The 16,209-nt window shown below is 45.6% G+C and overlaps 1 protein-coding gene across 4 annotated transcripts in view; it reads left to right on the top strand.

Moving 5' to 3' along the window:
• Nucleotides 1-15,937, top strand: part of Extl3 (exostosin like glycosyltransferase 3) — a 108,113-nt gene extending 92,176 nt beyond the window's left edge. For all 4 annotated transcript variants that reach the window (XM_029561121.1, XM_008828122.3, XM_008828123.3 and 1 more), the window contains exons 4-7: nt 5,369-5,496; nt 6,279-6,423; nt 10,112-10,240; nt 15,365-15,937. In XM_029561121.1, coding sequence (XP_029416981.1) covers nt 5,369-5,496; nt 6,279-6,423; nt 10,112-10,240; nt 15,365-15,574 — 612 coding nt within the window. In that variant the 3' untranslated portion in view covers nt 15,575-15,937. The remainder of the gene's footprint in view (nt 1-5,368; nt 5,497-6,278; nt 6,424-10,111; nt 10,241-15,364) is intronic.
• The last annotated feature ends 272 nt before the right edge of the window (nt 15,938-16,209 follow it).

The following is a 16,209-nucleotide window of genomic DNA, read 5'->3' as shown; positions in this document are numbered from 1 at the left end:
AGAGTACAAAGAAACAAGACAGTCTATTAGTTGGCACCAGAAGGATTCTTAAAATTTACTCAAGGTTATCAGTGCCCATCCAGTAATTTATCGGCCACAATGTTTTCTTTCTTAGAGCTAAAAGCATGATGAACTTTTAGCTTTTAGCTCAGGAGTAAACCTTTAACCTGGCCTAATCTCTTAACCAGGGATAGCTGAGTTATTTGTTTAGGACAAGGAGATGAGCTAAGGGTTGTTGACCAAGATGCTTTCCCACAGAGCAGGGAACCTGAACTTTTATGACCGGGCTGCTTCCTCCTGCCAGCCTAACAGTGTTCTGCAAGACAGGGATTATCAGAGCCACTGTTTTCAGTGCCCCTCCCTTCAGCAGAGATGCAGCCTGGACCTATAAGTTTTAGGCTCACCTCACCCTAGGGCCTGGCATCCTGGTTTCCTACAGTCTTCGGCACCTCTTCTAAAAGTTAAACAGACTTGGCTCATAATTTAAAGCATATGCTGTTTTTTTGTTTTTTTTTTTGTTGTTGTTGTTATGGATTAGCCTAATATTTCAAGTTATGAATGAAAATCAATTCCTTTCCCTTCAAATTTCTTCCTTTTGGCCCCTTCTACTTGGTGTTTGTTGAGTAATTGAGTCTCTTAAAAATCCCAAGAATTCAGTGCTCCTCCTTTTCTTCCAGTGCTCACCTCAGGCTCTGTTTCACATGGGTGCTCGCACGTTAGGCAGGTGGGATGCAGACCTCATTTTCCTCGTCCCTCTGAGCTCTGTGGTCTACTTGAAGTTAGAGGAATAGGCTGCTGTTTCCGTCTCTTGTCTGTATGATGACTTGAAATGGGGTTGCGTACAGAAGTGTATATGCATGCTGTATTGTTAGAGGCTGGAGGTTGTTACACAGAGTCACCTGTAGTCCGAGAGGAAAAGTACAACACGCTAAGCGAGCACTGACTTACTAGGCCAGGATTGCCGTCTTGGTCCTCTGCACTGTGATGAAGACAGCTAGGGCTTCTGTGACATGGCCACAGAAGGCCAGCTCTTGGGGAGTGATATGTGAAGCAGGAGATGTTACTGAGCTTTGCTCCTAACTTGACTATATAGGTAGGGATTTTTTGCTCCAGAAAACAAGATTAGAAGTCAAGTGTGCTGTCGTATACAAGTAATCTCAGCAATTAGGAGCTGAAGGCAGGAGGAGCACAAGTTCAGGGCCAGCCTGGGCTGCATACTGAGTACAAGACCAGCCTGGGTTGCATACTGAGTGCAAGACCAGCCTGGGCTACATAGAAGAAAACAAGATTAAATGCTGAAAGGTTTCCTAATTCCTCTGTAGTTGCCATTACTTCAGTATTGTTTAATATATTGCATATTTGTTGGTAATTTGATCTATAAATTTGGCAATCTTTTATTCCATATTCTGAAAGCAGCAGGCTGAGTTGTGTCCTGGGGCCAATGTCCTCACTTCATCCATGTATTTGATTTTTGTTTTTGTTTTTGTTTTTTGTCTTTTTGAGACAGGGTTTCCCTGTAGCCCCAGCTGGCCTGGAACTCACTATATAGACCAGGCTGGCCTTGAACTCACAGAGATCCATTTGCCTCTGCCTCCTGAGTGCTGAGATTAAAGGTGTGTGCCACTACGCCCGGCTCATCCATGTACTTGTAAGATATGCCAGGCACTGTGCTATTTGTTCTGGTCATGCCATCCTAGTAATTAAAGCAGTAATATTTGGAAATTAGTCTCTGTGTTCACAGGCTACCAAAGTGAATCCTGGAGTGTGTCATAGCACCATCTTGTGCAATATGAAGAACAGCCAGTTTTGGGGCATGGGGCACTGCTTTGACTTGAAACAGACGTTAACAGAAATGAGACTCTTAGATTCCTTCTGGTTGACCTGTTTCTTTTATGTTCAGTCTGTTTTTCTCAAACTCCTACAGACCAGTGTTGATCTGTGTGTTTGCGTTTAGAAATGTTGAATGCTTTTGTCCTGATTTTGGTGCCAAAACGGATAGTTGCTGAGCTTTAGCCATAGGCATAAGGCATTAGAGCTTTGAAGCCAGAGTATTTTTTTGTTTTGAAGCAGGGTCTTCTGTAGCCCAGGCTGGCCAGAAACTTACTATGTAACTGAGGAATCCTCAGTGCTGAATCATCCCAAGTGCTGGGATTAAAGCATGCACCTCCATAGCCAGCCTTTGCAACAAAACTCTCTGTTCTTTCCTCTCTGGCTTCATGACATCTTGAAGGACTTCAGCAAACTACAGAAACCTGGTTGTGAATCCAGGCCAAATCACATTTGCTGCCAGATCTCCATTTTTGTGGCCTGCCCTACTCAGTCCGAAAAGAATGCAGAGGCTTACCTGTGAGCGAGCATCATTCTGCGTGTGCTGTGGGTCAGATTATCATCACTTCAGTTTTTCTTGTTTTTGGGCTCAGAGTTTGGCTGTTTGGCTGATAACTGACTCCAGGTTCTGGGGACCCCATAATGCTGTGGTGATTTGACAAATCACCCAGGTTCCACACTGGGTGGAGAATTGGAGTTCTAGTACTTTTCGGATGGGTTCCACAGCTGAACAGTGCCCTTTGCAGGGCATTTCTCCGTGTGTAATGTGCAGAGCCATCTTCTGGGGCTTTTGGGGCTGGCAGCTTGGAGGCTGTGTTTCTACCAGTCTAGGCAGTACCTCCGCAGCTGGGCTTTGGGTCACCCAGTGCTCAGGCTCTGACTGTAAATAATCCTGCTGGAGATTAAGCCACAAAATCCATAATCTTAAAGTGAATGTTGAATAATCGAATTTCTCATTGGGAATATTTGCTGTGGCTGGTGGGCAGAATTATGGTGGTCCATTCTGCATCTTACATGATAACATCTCTGAGACCGGGATGCATCCGCATCTCCCAGTGGATAGAATTTTGCCATCACTAAACTTACCCTTTGGCTTCTGCCACTTGGGTACCTTCTAGCTCCCTGGGCTGCAAAGCCCAGAGGCTGCTGAGGTAAGGATTTGGTGGCTCCCCCTCCTGGCCTGTGTGTGTGCATGCGTGTATGAGCTTGTGTGTGTGTGTGTGTGTGTGTGTGTGTGTGTGTGTGTGTGTGTGTGTGTGTGTGTCTTTTGGTTTCTGTCTCCCTGTCTCTCTGTGGTATTGAGGCGCAAGCCCACAGCTCACACATTCTAGGAAACCATCTATCACTGAGCAATATCCTTGTTTTGTATCTCTCTCTCTCTCCCTTCCTCTTCTCCCCTTCCCTCCCCTGCCCCCCTCCCTCTGTCTCACACATTTTAGGCATGCCATCTACCACTGTCAATATCCTCACTGTTCTCATTCTGTGTGAGTTATGTGTCTGTCTGTCTGTCTGTCCTCTCTGCTCTCTTTGACTCAGTTTGACAGTTTCTACTTGTTTTTCCTGACTTACTCCTTGGCCCCTTTGTTCTGTGACCCCTGAATCTGAGCTCAGGAGACCCCTGGCTATAATAAACCAAGTCGTTTTTTTGTTTTTTTTCTTTTCTTTTTTTTTCTTTTTTGCTACAGGGCAAGACTGATTCCATGTCTGTTGCTGGGCTCTGACATCTGGAGCAGTGTCTGTACAGGTCCTTCTTTGTCTTGATTGGGGCTGGAACTCCTCTGGAACTGAGGCAGAGTCTAAAAAAAGCTCTTTAATGAAGTAACATTCCAAGTGATCCCTTATTTCACATACTTTTGTAATTGGCAGCATTTTCCCCTTGAGGGCACAGAAGTTAATAGTTCATTTTCCATGGTGCTTTTTGATTTGAAAACATAATGTTAATACCAGTTCAGCAGACAAAAGACTGGATTTGAGCGAGAGGCGTGAGAGAGACTTCTTGCTCATGCAGTTGCTGGTGCATGACATCATTTTGGGCTTAATTTGTCCATGTATAAGTGATGGTCCATGATACTTGACCACGTGATTCCCAGCATCCTTTCAGCTATGAGTTAATTGGCATCTAAATACACTGGAATGTATGGATTGAAGTGTGAGATGCTGCTGTAAAAACATAGGGTGATTATTTAGATACTCAGGGCTGGATGTTGGGGTGCAAAACAGGAGGGATCACAAGGTCTTCAGAGTGAGGGCAGCTTGGGTAGAACAGAAGGAAAGAGGTTTTCAGCTGGAGGACCTTGGTGAGCTCATGGGAATGCCTTGGTGGAGCCAGACGTATCCATCTAGGCAGTGCTCGTTGTGGCAGGAGGTATCCTTGCCACATGTTAGAGGGTCTGAGGAGGTAAGGTGACCGGTCTGGCTTTCCAAGAAGACAGTTCCCTGAGAGTTTGCTTTTTGAGAGTAAAGTGACACTTTCTCCTTAGTAAGACTGGTAGCTAAAGACACCTTAGGCAGAACTGTGACTTCCGTGACAAGGTATATCACAAAGCGACCAACCTTTGCGTATTTGGGTCACTGTTGGATAGGTAAATTCTTTAAATTGGGATTGGCTGAGGACACAGTTCTTAGTTTTACTGAACATACATTTTTTTTTTAAAGTCACTTTCTTTTAATCAACTCAGACAAAAAGTCACACAGCTGGTTTAAGAAGCTATTCAAACACTTTCCTAGTCCCAAACCTGGCATCTCAGAGAACTTCTGAACAGTTGAGTGGCCATTCTGAAAGAAAAAGCTTTTGTGTAAGAATCAGCGCTGCAGGTGGGCACTGAAAAGGTGATCTTATCAGTGCGCTTTAAAAAAAGGTTTAGCCACCCCCCAAAGGGCTTAAATTGGGGGTCAGAAATGACATTGACTCGAGTAGGCATTTTTGAGTTTAAAGTTTATGAGCAGTGGGGTGGGTTCTGGAGCTGGAAACCCAGCTCAGTTCTACTCCACCCCTTGTGTTCTCATGGGAAACTTAATTTCCTAGATGGCATTTATTGCAAATGTAAAAATAAGCCTTAGTTTAGTTTGTTTTCCAGAAAATTAGTTAGCAATGAAAAAAAGGTTAAAATGCAGAACCCAGGGCCGGAGAGATGGCTCAGCGTTTAAGAACACTGGCTGTTCTTGCAGAAGACCCAGGTTCGAATCCCAGCACCGACGTGGCAGCTAACAACTGTCCTTAACTCCAGTTCCAGGGGATCCAACAGCTTCTTCTGTCCTCCGCAGGCATTGCACGACATGGGTGCACTTACCTACATGCAGGCAATACACACATACACAAAAAATAAAAATAAATATTAAAAAAAAAAGAATCCTATACCGTTCTTGAATTCCAAGGCAGTTTTTGTTCTTGTAAGGCACATGCCAGATTTCACACAGCAGTAGTGAGTCATCAGACCAGCTCTTCAGTAAGTAGCCACATTCTTCTTTGACCTATAGACACTGGGGGAATTGCTTCTTTAATGCAGCATTAATTTCTCTTGTGTTTCCTTCCTGGCCACAGGTGGTCCGTACTGAGAAGAACAGTTTGAACAATCGATTCTTGCCCTGGAATGAGATTGAGACAGAGGCCATCCTGTCTATTGATGATGATGCTCACCTCCGCCATGATGAAATCATGTTTGGGTTTCGGTGAGGGACTTATTTTCAGTCAATACTTTATTTAGTGTACGCCTCACAGAAGACCAGCTCAGCCTGGATTAGGCAGCAAAATGAATGCCTTTATCAACTCCCCCCCGCCTGCTGTTCTGTAGAGAGCTGCACACACAGGCTTCTCCCTGGACCCTGCTCAGTTTAGGAATGAGGCACACCTCACTTGTCACACTTGTTCCCTGTGGTCTCTGAGCTTCATGTGTGGCTCTAAGAGAAAGAAGAGTTCAGGATAAAGAAATTACATACATATCCTGTGGAGCTAAAGGATCATATTCATTAAAAACAAACTTTTTTGTTTTGATTTGGGTTTTTGGTCTTTTGAGACAGGGTCTCCCTGTAGCCCCAGCAGGCCTGGAACTCATGTAGACTAGGCTGGTCTTGATCTCACAGAGCTCCACCTGCCTCTGCCTCCTGGGTGTGGGAATTAAAAAGTGTGTGTGGGAATTAAAAGCGTGTGTCACCACGCCCGACTTAAAAACCTTAAAAGAAATGAAATGAAGATAAGCTGGAATTGATGCCATCCCTGCTTGTTGGCAGGTTGCTGCACCTGCCGCTTCCTGGAGCCCTGCCCACGTTACTGCTTCTGCTTGGTCTCTGTTAGGCTGGAGAGACGCTGTCTGCCAGAAGATGTGGGCGATGGGCAGGGGAGTGTAATGACACTTTTTATTTTTATCTGATTTGAAGAAAGGGGGAACAAAAAAAGAAAGCCTAAGGGCCAGAACCTGCCAGGTAGGCACTCACTTTGAGTGTGTGTTTTCAAGGGTGTGGAGAGAGGCAAGGGACCGCATCGTGGGCTTCCCTGGCCGGTACCATGCGTGGGACATCCCTCATCAGTCCTGGCTCTACAATTCCAACTACTCCTGTGAGCTGTCCATGGTGCTGACAGGTGCTGCCTTCTTTCACAAGGTAAGGAAAAGCTGGGTTCAGCCACCCGCACTTAATAAGAGCGAGCCTTTGTGTGTGTGTGTGTGGGGTGTTGCCCTCACATTAGCTTTCCTGCTTTGTACCATGGCCCCTCTATCCTAGGGTGAGTTATTCCCAGTTTTGAAGAAACTGAGCATGAGGCTCATGAGTTTGAGATCTTACCTAAAAACAGCAACAAAACAAAAACCAGTACACATCCAAACATAGCATAACTGGAATAAAGTTAGGATAAGGACTGCCGGTAGAACTGCCTATGCATTCCATGCCTTTTTCAAATTAAAGTTTTTTTAATTTTGTGTGTATGAGAGCTTTGTGTGCATATATGTAAACACACCACATGCATGCAGCCAATGCTCTTTGAGGCCAAAAGAGGGTGTTACATCCTATGGAACTGGAGTTATGGATGGTTATTAGCTACCATGTGGGTTCCGAGATCCATGGGCTCTGGGGATCCAAATGTAGCTCCTTTGCAGTGCCCTACCCACTGATCTGTCTCCAGTCCCTTGGATGAGCTTTGACAGGTCTGGGAACTGCAGGTACGGTGGAAGGTGTGGGGAGTGCAGTGTTAGACACGTGGACCAAGGAACCACCCTAACAGTTTGTTTTACGCCTCCTCTTCTCAGAAGGAGCCCCTACTTTAGAGTGTTTGCTCATACCATGAGAATTTGCTTGTCTGCAGAGGGATCTGTCACTGCACTCAGGCTCCACTCTGAAAGCTAATGGCCAGATCCCTTCACTTGATTAAAAATTTTCATTTTGAAACTCTAGAGCAGAGGTTACAAGCTCAGAGTCCTTGAGCCTTACCTGGCTTGCAGAAATGTGTCCCCCCCTACTTCCAATTTTATCTGAAATGGCAAGCTCCCAGAATAAGTGAGAGCCCCCGTCTCAGAAATAAAGTGGAGAGTAATACAGGCAGGCACTTCATATTGACCTCTGGCCTCCACACCTACATGCAGGCGAAAGTGCACACACACACATACACACACAGAAAGGCAGTTCTTACAAAGATTTTAACTTCGAAGACATGGTGTATTAGTCCCTCTCTGCTGCTCTGATAGAAACACTGACCAAAGCAACTTATAAAAGAAGAGTTTATTTGAGCTTACAGTTCAGGGGAATTACAGTCCATCATGGCAGGGAGGCATGGCAACCCAAGGTGACTAGAGTAGGAGTAGAAGCTAAGCTCTCACATCTTCAAGCAGGCACAGGAACCAAGAGCAACTGCAGATCTGGCAAGGCTTAAGAACCCTCTAAGCCTGCCCCCAGTGATGTGCTTCCACCAGCATGGGCACACCTTCTAAGACCTCCCAAAACAGCACCACCAACTGGGACAAAATGTTCAAATACTTGAAGCTTATGGGAGATATTCTCATTCAAACCTCCACACCTGGATTATGTTTAATTAACAAATACATTTTTATTAGCATACTGAGGACAGTAACAAGCCATTGAAAGGGTTAGCAAATTTGAATTTCCTATTTTTTTTTAAATAAAAAAACCCCTAAAATTCATCTTTAAGTTCACCAACTTAAGTGTTTTTCTGTAAAACTGACAAATGACTTTGGTATAAAAATGTATGGTCATCATTATGTTATTCCATAGTGTACTGCTTGGGATGACAGACCATGGGAACCGGTGTAACCAAGGGTCTCACCTGGTGCTCGCTTTCAGGGTATTGCAGTATACCCACTCTGTTCTGTTGTGTTTGTCAGCTCCTCTGGTATATTCTTATTTTGACGGATTCAGGCTTTCTGCATGAATTACTGACCCTGGAGCTGGGAAGAAACATGCAGTTGTGCACCGTGGTTCAGGTCATGATCCTGAATAGATACATATTGGGAACTCAGGGTTGCTTCACTTAGTGGGGGGCCCAGCTCCAGGAACAGAGAGACTTGATCGACGGCAGAGTAACGACTCTGGGACTTGAGCTTTACTTCACAATAAGCTAACAAGTCAACTTTATTCTCTTAACAACAAGCTTATATATCAAAGAGGGGCTAGTGGGCATGTGCAGGATGCAGGGTGCATGTAAAGTTCATTTCAGACAAAGACAAAGGGTGTTCATAGTACATGTCACTTAGGTTGATCAGTCCTTAGCGTGGGCAGAGGGTCGTTTGTAAAAGACCCAGGGAGTGTGTCAGAGCTTATTAACTAAGATGTCTTAATTTTAATTACACACATACTTGGTGTTATTGATTAGGCTGTTTTTCACCTGTAGATCAAGGAAGTCAAGATGTTTTTCTCAGAACAAAGAGACTGTAAACTTTTAACCTGGCCAGCTCCTCTGCTAGTCATTGCAGTGTTCCACATGACAGGGCTGTGAGACACTGTTTTCAGTGCTTTGCCCCTTTTAGCAGAGGCTGTAGCCTGCTCAAAAGTTCAGGCCTAACTTGTCCCGAGTCCAGCCATCTTGGTCTCCAACGGATATAGTCCGTATCATCCATCACCAGATCCTGTCAGCACCCAACCCTAAGAAATAATAGGACAAGAAGGAAAGCAGTTTATCGCGTCAATTTTTATTTATTTTTACTTTTGAGACAGGATCTCATGTAGATTCAAAACCTAGGCTGGTCTTGAGCTAGTTAGTGACCCTCCTGTCTCTGTCTCTGGATGCTGAGATTGCACGTTACCTCTGCACCTGGCTCTTACTACTTAATTTTTTATTAAATGTATCATTTTAATTCATGTGTGTTTATTTTTGGCAGTGCTGGGTCCAACCTAGGGCTTTGGAAGTGCTGGCCAGGCACGCTATCCCAGCCCTGTAATTACATTCTTAAAATGGTTGTGTTCAACAAAAAGCTCACAGAATTTCTGAAATGTAACAGCCAGCATTTGCTGGTAGGTTGGCGTGCCTTCAGCACTCTGCTTTGTGGGTTTGAGACTTCTCTGCTGGCCAGGCTGGCCTGGAACTTGTGATCCTCTTGCCTCAGCCCCTTCAGTAGCTGTACTTGCTGGTGTGTGCCACTATGTCCAGCTTCATGAGGCGTTGCAGACAGTCTTGGCTGCTCCTTTGATGGGAGCCCATGGAGAGCTTGGAGTCAAAGGTGCTGTGTTCAGCTGTGGTTTTACCTGGTCCCTCTGCCGTGCTGAGAATAGTGGAGGGGAAGAAACAGGACAGCAGAGTTCTTAGGAGATGTGAGAGTGATCCAGGCAAGAGGCCATGATGGCTTTTGGCCCAGGAGCAGCCAGTGGCAGTGTTGAGAGGTGGTGAGATTGAAGAGTCATTAGTGAGGCAGTGAGTGGATGTCTCATGGTTCTGTGATTTACTGAGCTCCACAAAGGTAAACAGGCTCTTCCCAAAGCTCTTATCGCCACTGTCAGAGTAGAATGTTGTTCAGCTGAACCAGTGTCTGACTTGTTTTGACAAACTTTTGTATTGATTTTAACATTACTGAGACAGCAAGCAGATTCCATGGAGGGGGAGATGTCTCTCACAGGAGGGGATGATTCCACAGGAGTGGGACCATCCTTTACTGAAGAAGGTCTACATTTCAGGTTGTTCAGAACCCCTTGTTCCACCTCCCTAAATGCCAACCATGCACCCCAGCTCTTGCCACCCCCTAAGCACCTTTACATATTGTCTAGAGCCCCTAGAGCTGTGCATCTTTTTTTGGTAAAAGCCAAAGAGCTGTGGTCTCTAACAGTATGCGATTCTTTCTTCCCCTGACAGTATTATGCCTACCTGTATTCTTATGTGATGCCCCAGGCCATCCGAGATATGGTGGATGAATACATCAACTGTGAGGATATCGCCATGAACTTCCTTGTCTCCCACATCACACGGAAACCCCCCATCAAGGTGAGGCCCTGTTACCACTGAGATGGTGTGTGCATATGAACTCCATTGTTTTGTTTGCTGTAGCATGGCCTGTAACACACCACACCTCAGCCTGCTCTGGAAGGTGCACAAGGCTGCCCCTCACCGCTGGTCAGTGGGATTGTGGGATGGGGCTTGTGCTTCTGCAGGTAGTGGATAGAACCCAAGGGTTTGAAGTTGGTTGGCCAGATGGGACAGCTTTCATTGTACTCATCATTACTAGGGAGTATTCACCTCAGTTAGGAAATAGGCTACCATTTCTAAGGGTAGATGGAGCAGCTGATTTGTTGCCAAAAGGAATCACAGCTATTTTTATATCCCATTATGTGAGCTGCAATACATCAAAGTAGTATTGTTGATCACTGCTGCAAAGCGATGGTATTGTTAACTTCGTGCATTCATCAAGCATGGTCACTGAACTTAGTTTGTTTACGGTGTGATCCTGTGCACTTTATATATTCTGAGACATTTCTAAAGGAGTCCACAGGCTTCTGCAGACTGCTGAATGGGAGAGTGAAGTTGGGTGGGTGTGTCCATCAAGAAATGTAAGAATCTTAGAGTTAAGATTTGCAAAGCATTTTAGAATGGTATTTGGGCTGGGCGTGGTAGCGCATGCCTTTAATCCCAGCACTCCAGAGGCAGAGGCAGGTGTATCTCTGTGAGTTCAAGGCCAGCCTGGTCTACATAGTGAGTTCCAGGACAGCTGGGGCTACAGGGAAACCCTGTCTTAAAAAGACCAAAAAAAAAAGGTTTAAAAATTGTGCAGGCAAGGGATGGTGGTGTCTGTTTTTATCTTTAACCCCAGCACTTGGGGACAGAGGCAGATAGGATTGAAGCCAGTCTGGTCTGCAGTTCCAAGCCAACCAGGGCCACATAGTGAGACTCTATCTCAAAACAAACAAATGAAAGAGAATTGTGCTTGGTACATAAGTAAAGTTATTAAACAGAGAAACTCTTAGAATTCCAGAAACGTGACTTGTGATTTTGCTTCTGAGCTGCCGCATAGTGTTAAGGGTCCAAGAATTGAGAATATTTCCCACAGATGCAGAGAAAATCGTATAAAAGGTTTATTCAGAAATTTAGAGCATAAGGCAACCAAATTCACAGCTAGCTGGGCATAGTCTCCACGAGCCAAAGATGGAGTCTGGCCTTGAACAATAGCTGTCAGGGGCTTTTATTGGGGAACTCCATAGAAACCTGCGCTCGCCAAGCATCCTTTAAAATGATTGGATGACCCCATATCCTGAGTACTGGGAAGATCTTTATTGGCCCAGGCTGTCTTCAGGGCATTGGAATGTGCTGACTGTTATCTTAGGGCCAGAAGTTTCTGGCATGGATTCTACGTCAGGCTGGAGCACAACCCCCTATCAGAGGAGGAATCAGGGTGTCCCCTGTTCTCCTCCAGCTTTGGGATCAATAGCGTGTCCACCTGATGTCCGTTGAGTCCCAGGATGTCCAGACTACTGAAAAGCAGGAGAGAGAGAGGAAGCAAAAGCAGGCAGAACTTACCAAGGCCGGCTCCAATGGCGTGCACCCATGGGTCTGGGGGTCTCTATTCCTGATCCCAGACGAGCCCCCAAAATGTTAGGGTCCGAGAATCGAGAATAATTCCCACAGAGAGAAAATTGTATAAAAGGTTTATTCAGAAATTTAGAGCATAAGGCAACCAAATTCACAGCTAGCTGGGCATAGTCTCCACAAGCCAAAGATGGAGTCTAGCCTTGAACAATAGCTGTCAGGGGCTTTTATTGGGGAACTTCATAGAAACCTGCCCTTGCCAAGCATCCTTTAAAATGATTGGATGGCCTCATATCCTGAGTATGGGGAAGATCCTTATTGGCCCGGGCTGTCTTCAGGGCATTGGAATGTGCTGACTATTATCTTTAGGGCCAGAAGTTTCTGTTTATACCATATAAAGCTTTTACATGTCCAGGGCTTGCTTAATCTGTAGCTTCCTGGGGTGTGTGTGGGGGGGGCGGTAGCAACTGGAAATTTTACAACATGCCTCGGCTTGTCTGGGCTTGTCTGAAGAAGCTAGCCAAAATGGAGTCAGTACATTCTGACTCTTTACATAGGTTTGGGCCAGAACTTAATGTTTTCAGATTTTTAGTTCATTCGTTTATATTCTGAGTCTGAATATTTACTTCATAGCAGAATCAGTTTGAAATAAATTTTCATTTACCTAATGTTAATAACATTGTGTATATATGCTACTACAGATACAAAAATGATGTAATTTTTTTCTTTGATTACCTCAAATTTTCATCGTTTTAGTATTTTTAAGGTTAATTGCTTTTAGTCCTCCCCTCCCCTCTCCTCTTTACTTTTTAATGTCAATATTCCGTAAATTAAGAATGTTTTCAAGTTCCTAGTTTATTCCTTACATTCTGAGTGTGATTACTGTTTCATTGCACACTTCCTTCTTGATCACCTTCATGGTCTCACTACGTGGCCCAACTGACCTTGACATTGTCGGGATCCTCCTGCCTGGTATTACCAGAGACACACACCACCGTGCCTGGCTCAAGTGTTCTTTAGTGCTGTGCATCTTAATAACACTGACTTGAAGATGATGGGATTAATGAAACTCTGAATATTAGCATGTTATTACCTTGAATAATACATTGTTTTTTCAAGGAGAAAGAGCTAAGAAAATAGGCTTCTTTCAAAATAAAGGATGAAAAGCTCATGTAGAAAGCATGAAGAGTAGACTGGGGTATAGATCACTGGTGGGGTACTTGCCTAGTATGTGAGAAGGCCTAGGTTCAATCCCCAGTACCACCAGGGAGAAAAAGCTGGGAAAGTGAGGCAGGTGGCTGAGGTGCTCAGCATACAGGGAGGGGTCACACCAGCCTGGCTGTAATTCTGTTCTGTGGTAATGAACGGAGACTCTCAGCACCCACTGAGGATTTTCCTTATGACCACCAAGTTTTCCTTCAAAATTCCCATTATAATAGAGCCCACAGGATTGGTTGAATTAGTATTTAGACTTTAGTTTGTGTTAATTTCCTTTTTGGGTTTTTTTTTTTTTTTTTTTTTTGGTCTTTTTGAGACAGGGTCTTCCTGTAGCCCCAGCTGTCCTGGAACTCACTATGTAGACCAGGGTGGCCTTGAACTCACAGAGATCCACCTGCCTCTGCCTCTCAAGTCCTGGGATTAAAGGTGTGCACTACCACGTCTGGCTGTATGTATTATTATGTAGTTAAATGTATATTTATAAATGCATGGGGGGGGGTTGGAAAGATGGCTCAGTGGTTAAGAACACTGGTTCTTGCAGAAGACCCTGGTTTGAATCCTAGCACCCACATGGCAGCTAACAACTGTCTATAACTCCAGTTCCAGGGGATCTGATGGCCTCTTCTGTCCTCTGCAGGCATTGCATGACATGGGTGCACTTTTACATGCAGACAATACACGCATACACATAAATAAAATAAAATAATAAAATAATTAAAAAAAAATGCATTGGGGCCTCAGCCCAAAAATGTTTTTACTAACATGGTTAGAAACACATGGACGGCTAGTGGGAGGGCAGTGTGCAAGTGAGGGGTCAGGTCGGGGAGCAGTGCACAAGAGAGGGGACAGGTGGGGGTCAGTGCACAGGGAGGGGACGTGGGGGGAGGTGTTGAGGGAGCAGCTGTGCCTCGGCACAGCTAGGAGACCGTAACTGATGTGATATTCCACGGAAGTCCCCTTGTGTCCAGATTCCTGAGTTCTCCTCTGTCCCATTTCTGTGCTAGGATCAGTGTTCCCCTGACCTTCGTGGATGAGCTCACGCTGTCCTGTCTCTGAATCTAGCTTCCATATGTCTCTCTTCCCCCCCAGGAGCACCCATTCTGGGCAGTAAGTTTAGGACCCTTTCCCCACTGGTTTCTCTTTACGCTCATGTGTCGAACATCTAATTTAATATATATTTTTAGGCACCTCTGCACCTTGCTTGTGCACTCACTGTTCCAGTCTGCTGTTCCATGTGCTCCTAGCAGACACAAGAAAGGGGACAAGTGTCCCCTCACTTGTGCACTGCCCCCCACCTGTCCTCTCTGTCCCCTGTCATTGCTTCCTGCAGGGTCTTCCCATGTGGCCAGGTTTGTGCAGTGAGTGAGCGTTTGCACTCCCTCCTGTGCCTGCGCTCAGTGCCTACTTGAGACCTGGTGAGGCCGCAGCATCTCTGGGCTTAGTGGCTTCGGCCCCCACCCGAGCCCCGTGGGCTGCTTCCAGAGGCGACTGGTGCAGTTCGCTTTCTGCTCCAAGTCAGACATGAGAAGAAGCCTTTTTCCTCTGTGTCTCTCTGGGGCCTTCCCTCTGCCCTGGGTACTGTCTGTCCTGCAGGGTCCTAGTGCAGGCTCCAGCTCGGCTCACAGAGCAGTTGCTCCTGTGCTGTGGCTGCCACTGTTTGTGATGACAATGTCATATGATTCTTCATCTTTTTCTAATTGTGTGAAATCTTTTTTAAAAATATTCTTTTTATTTTATGTGTAAGAGTGTATTCTGCATGTGTGTAAGTGCACCTGTGTTGTGTAATGCCCACAGAGTTCAGAAGAGGGTGTCAAGTCCCCTGGAACTGGAGTTATGGACAGTTGTTAGCCTCCATGTGAGTGCTAGGGACAGAACCTGGGTTCTCTTTAAGAGCAGCCAGTGCTTTTAGCCGCTGAGCCATCTCTCCAGCCCCTAGTTGTGTGAAATTTCTTAATAATTAGACTGGAACCATTTCTGATGTTTTAAAATATAATTTTCTTAACCATCTTTTTAGTGACTATGTAGTATTTTATAATTTTCTAACTAGTTGTGTTTCAGGTGTACTTCTAGTATTTTGCTATTAAAAATATCAATGAAATGAGTAACTTTGTATGAACATCTTGCTCTGGAACCTGGATAAATACTGGAAGCAGATTTGCTTAGATAAGTAACAGTGAGCACGTTACGGCTTCTGCTCTCCACTACGTACAGGTGGTTTGGGTTGGACACAGCATGCTGGGCTGTGGGTTGCAGCCTTGGGGCTCAGCGGCTTCTTGGCAGCGTGGCAGTGGAGTAGCCAAGCTGTCAGCTTTTGGGCAGCAGCGGTACAATACTGTGCTTCTTATCCTGCTGTCTCTCCCCTTTCCCCAGGTGACATCGCGGTGGACTTTCCGATGCCCAGGGTGTCCTCAAGCCCTGTCACATGATGACTCCCACTTCCACGAGCGGCACAAGTGTATCAACTTCTTCGTCAAGGTGTATGGCTATATGCCCCTCCTGTACACGCAGTTCAGGGTGGACTCTGTGCTCTTCAAGACCCGCCTGCCCCATGACAAGACCAAGTGCTTCAAGTTCATTTAGGGCTGTTGCAGGTTTTGCGGAGAGGATGGGCAGAGTGAGGGAGCTTACTCCCAAGGTTCCCAGGCATTGAAGGACCTTGGGGACATCTGCTGGGTGGGTGGCCCAGACCCTCTGCTGAGAGAGGCAGCAGGAAGCATGGAGAGAGAGTAGCTGCCTTTATCTTGAAGTCGGCCACACTGGGCCTGGAACCCTGGTCAGCTGAACCCTAGTCAGCAGACTCGGGGCTTCCACACAGAGCACTGCCAGATAGTGAACACTGAGGACCACGGGGACTCTGGAGAGTCACGAGTTCATAAGCCCAGGATGGCTGGCTCGTGGTTTTTCAAGAACAACTATTTTATTTAAAGAGAGTTTCACATCTGCCCTTCAAAGCTTATTTATATGTGTGCGTATATATACATATGTATATGTGTATACATATATATATATATTTGCAGGGGTGGGGGGGCATCTGAGATTTTTGCCAATTTCTCCGAGGGAGGAGGCTGTGCGGCTCCTCGTGCTCTGTATTTAGTGGAGAGATCCTGGTCCCAGGGGACCTGAAGTGTCATTTACAGGGCACATCCTGCCAGTGGTAGTGGGTGCATAGGTATGGAAAGAAGAAGACTTGGCCTTCTTTTGACCTTGGACAAGGC

Source organism: Nannospalax galili, unplaced genomic scaffold (assembly GCF_000622305.1).
Source record: "Nannospalax galili isolate Female #2095 unplaced genomic scaffold, S.galili_v1.0 scaffold612, whole genome shotgun sequence".
NCBI lineage: Eukaryota > Metazoa > Chordata > Mammalia > Rodentia > Spalacidae > Nannospalax > Nannospalax galili.
This window is presented reverse-complemented; position numbering and strand designations above follow the sequence as displayed.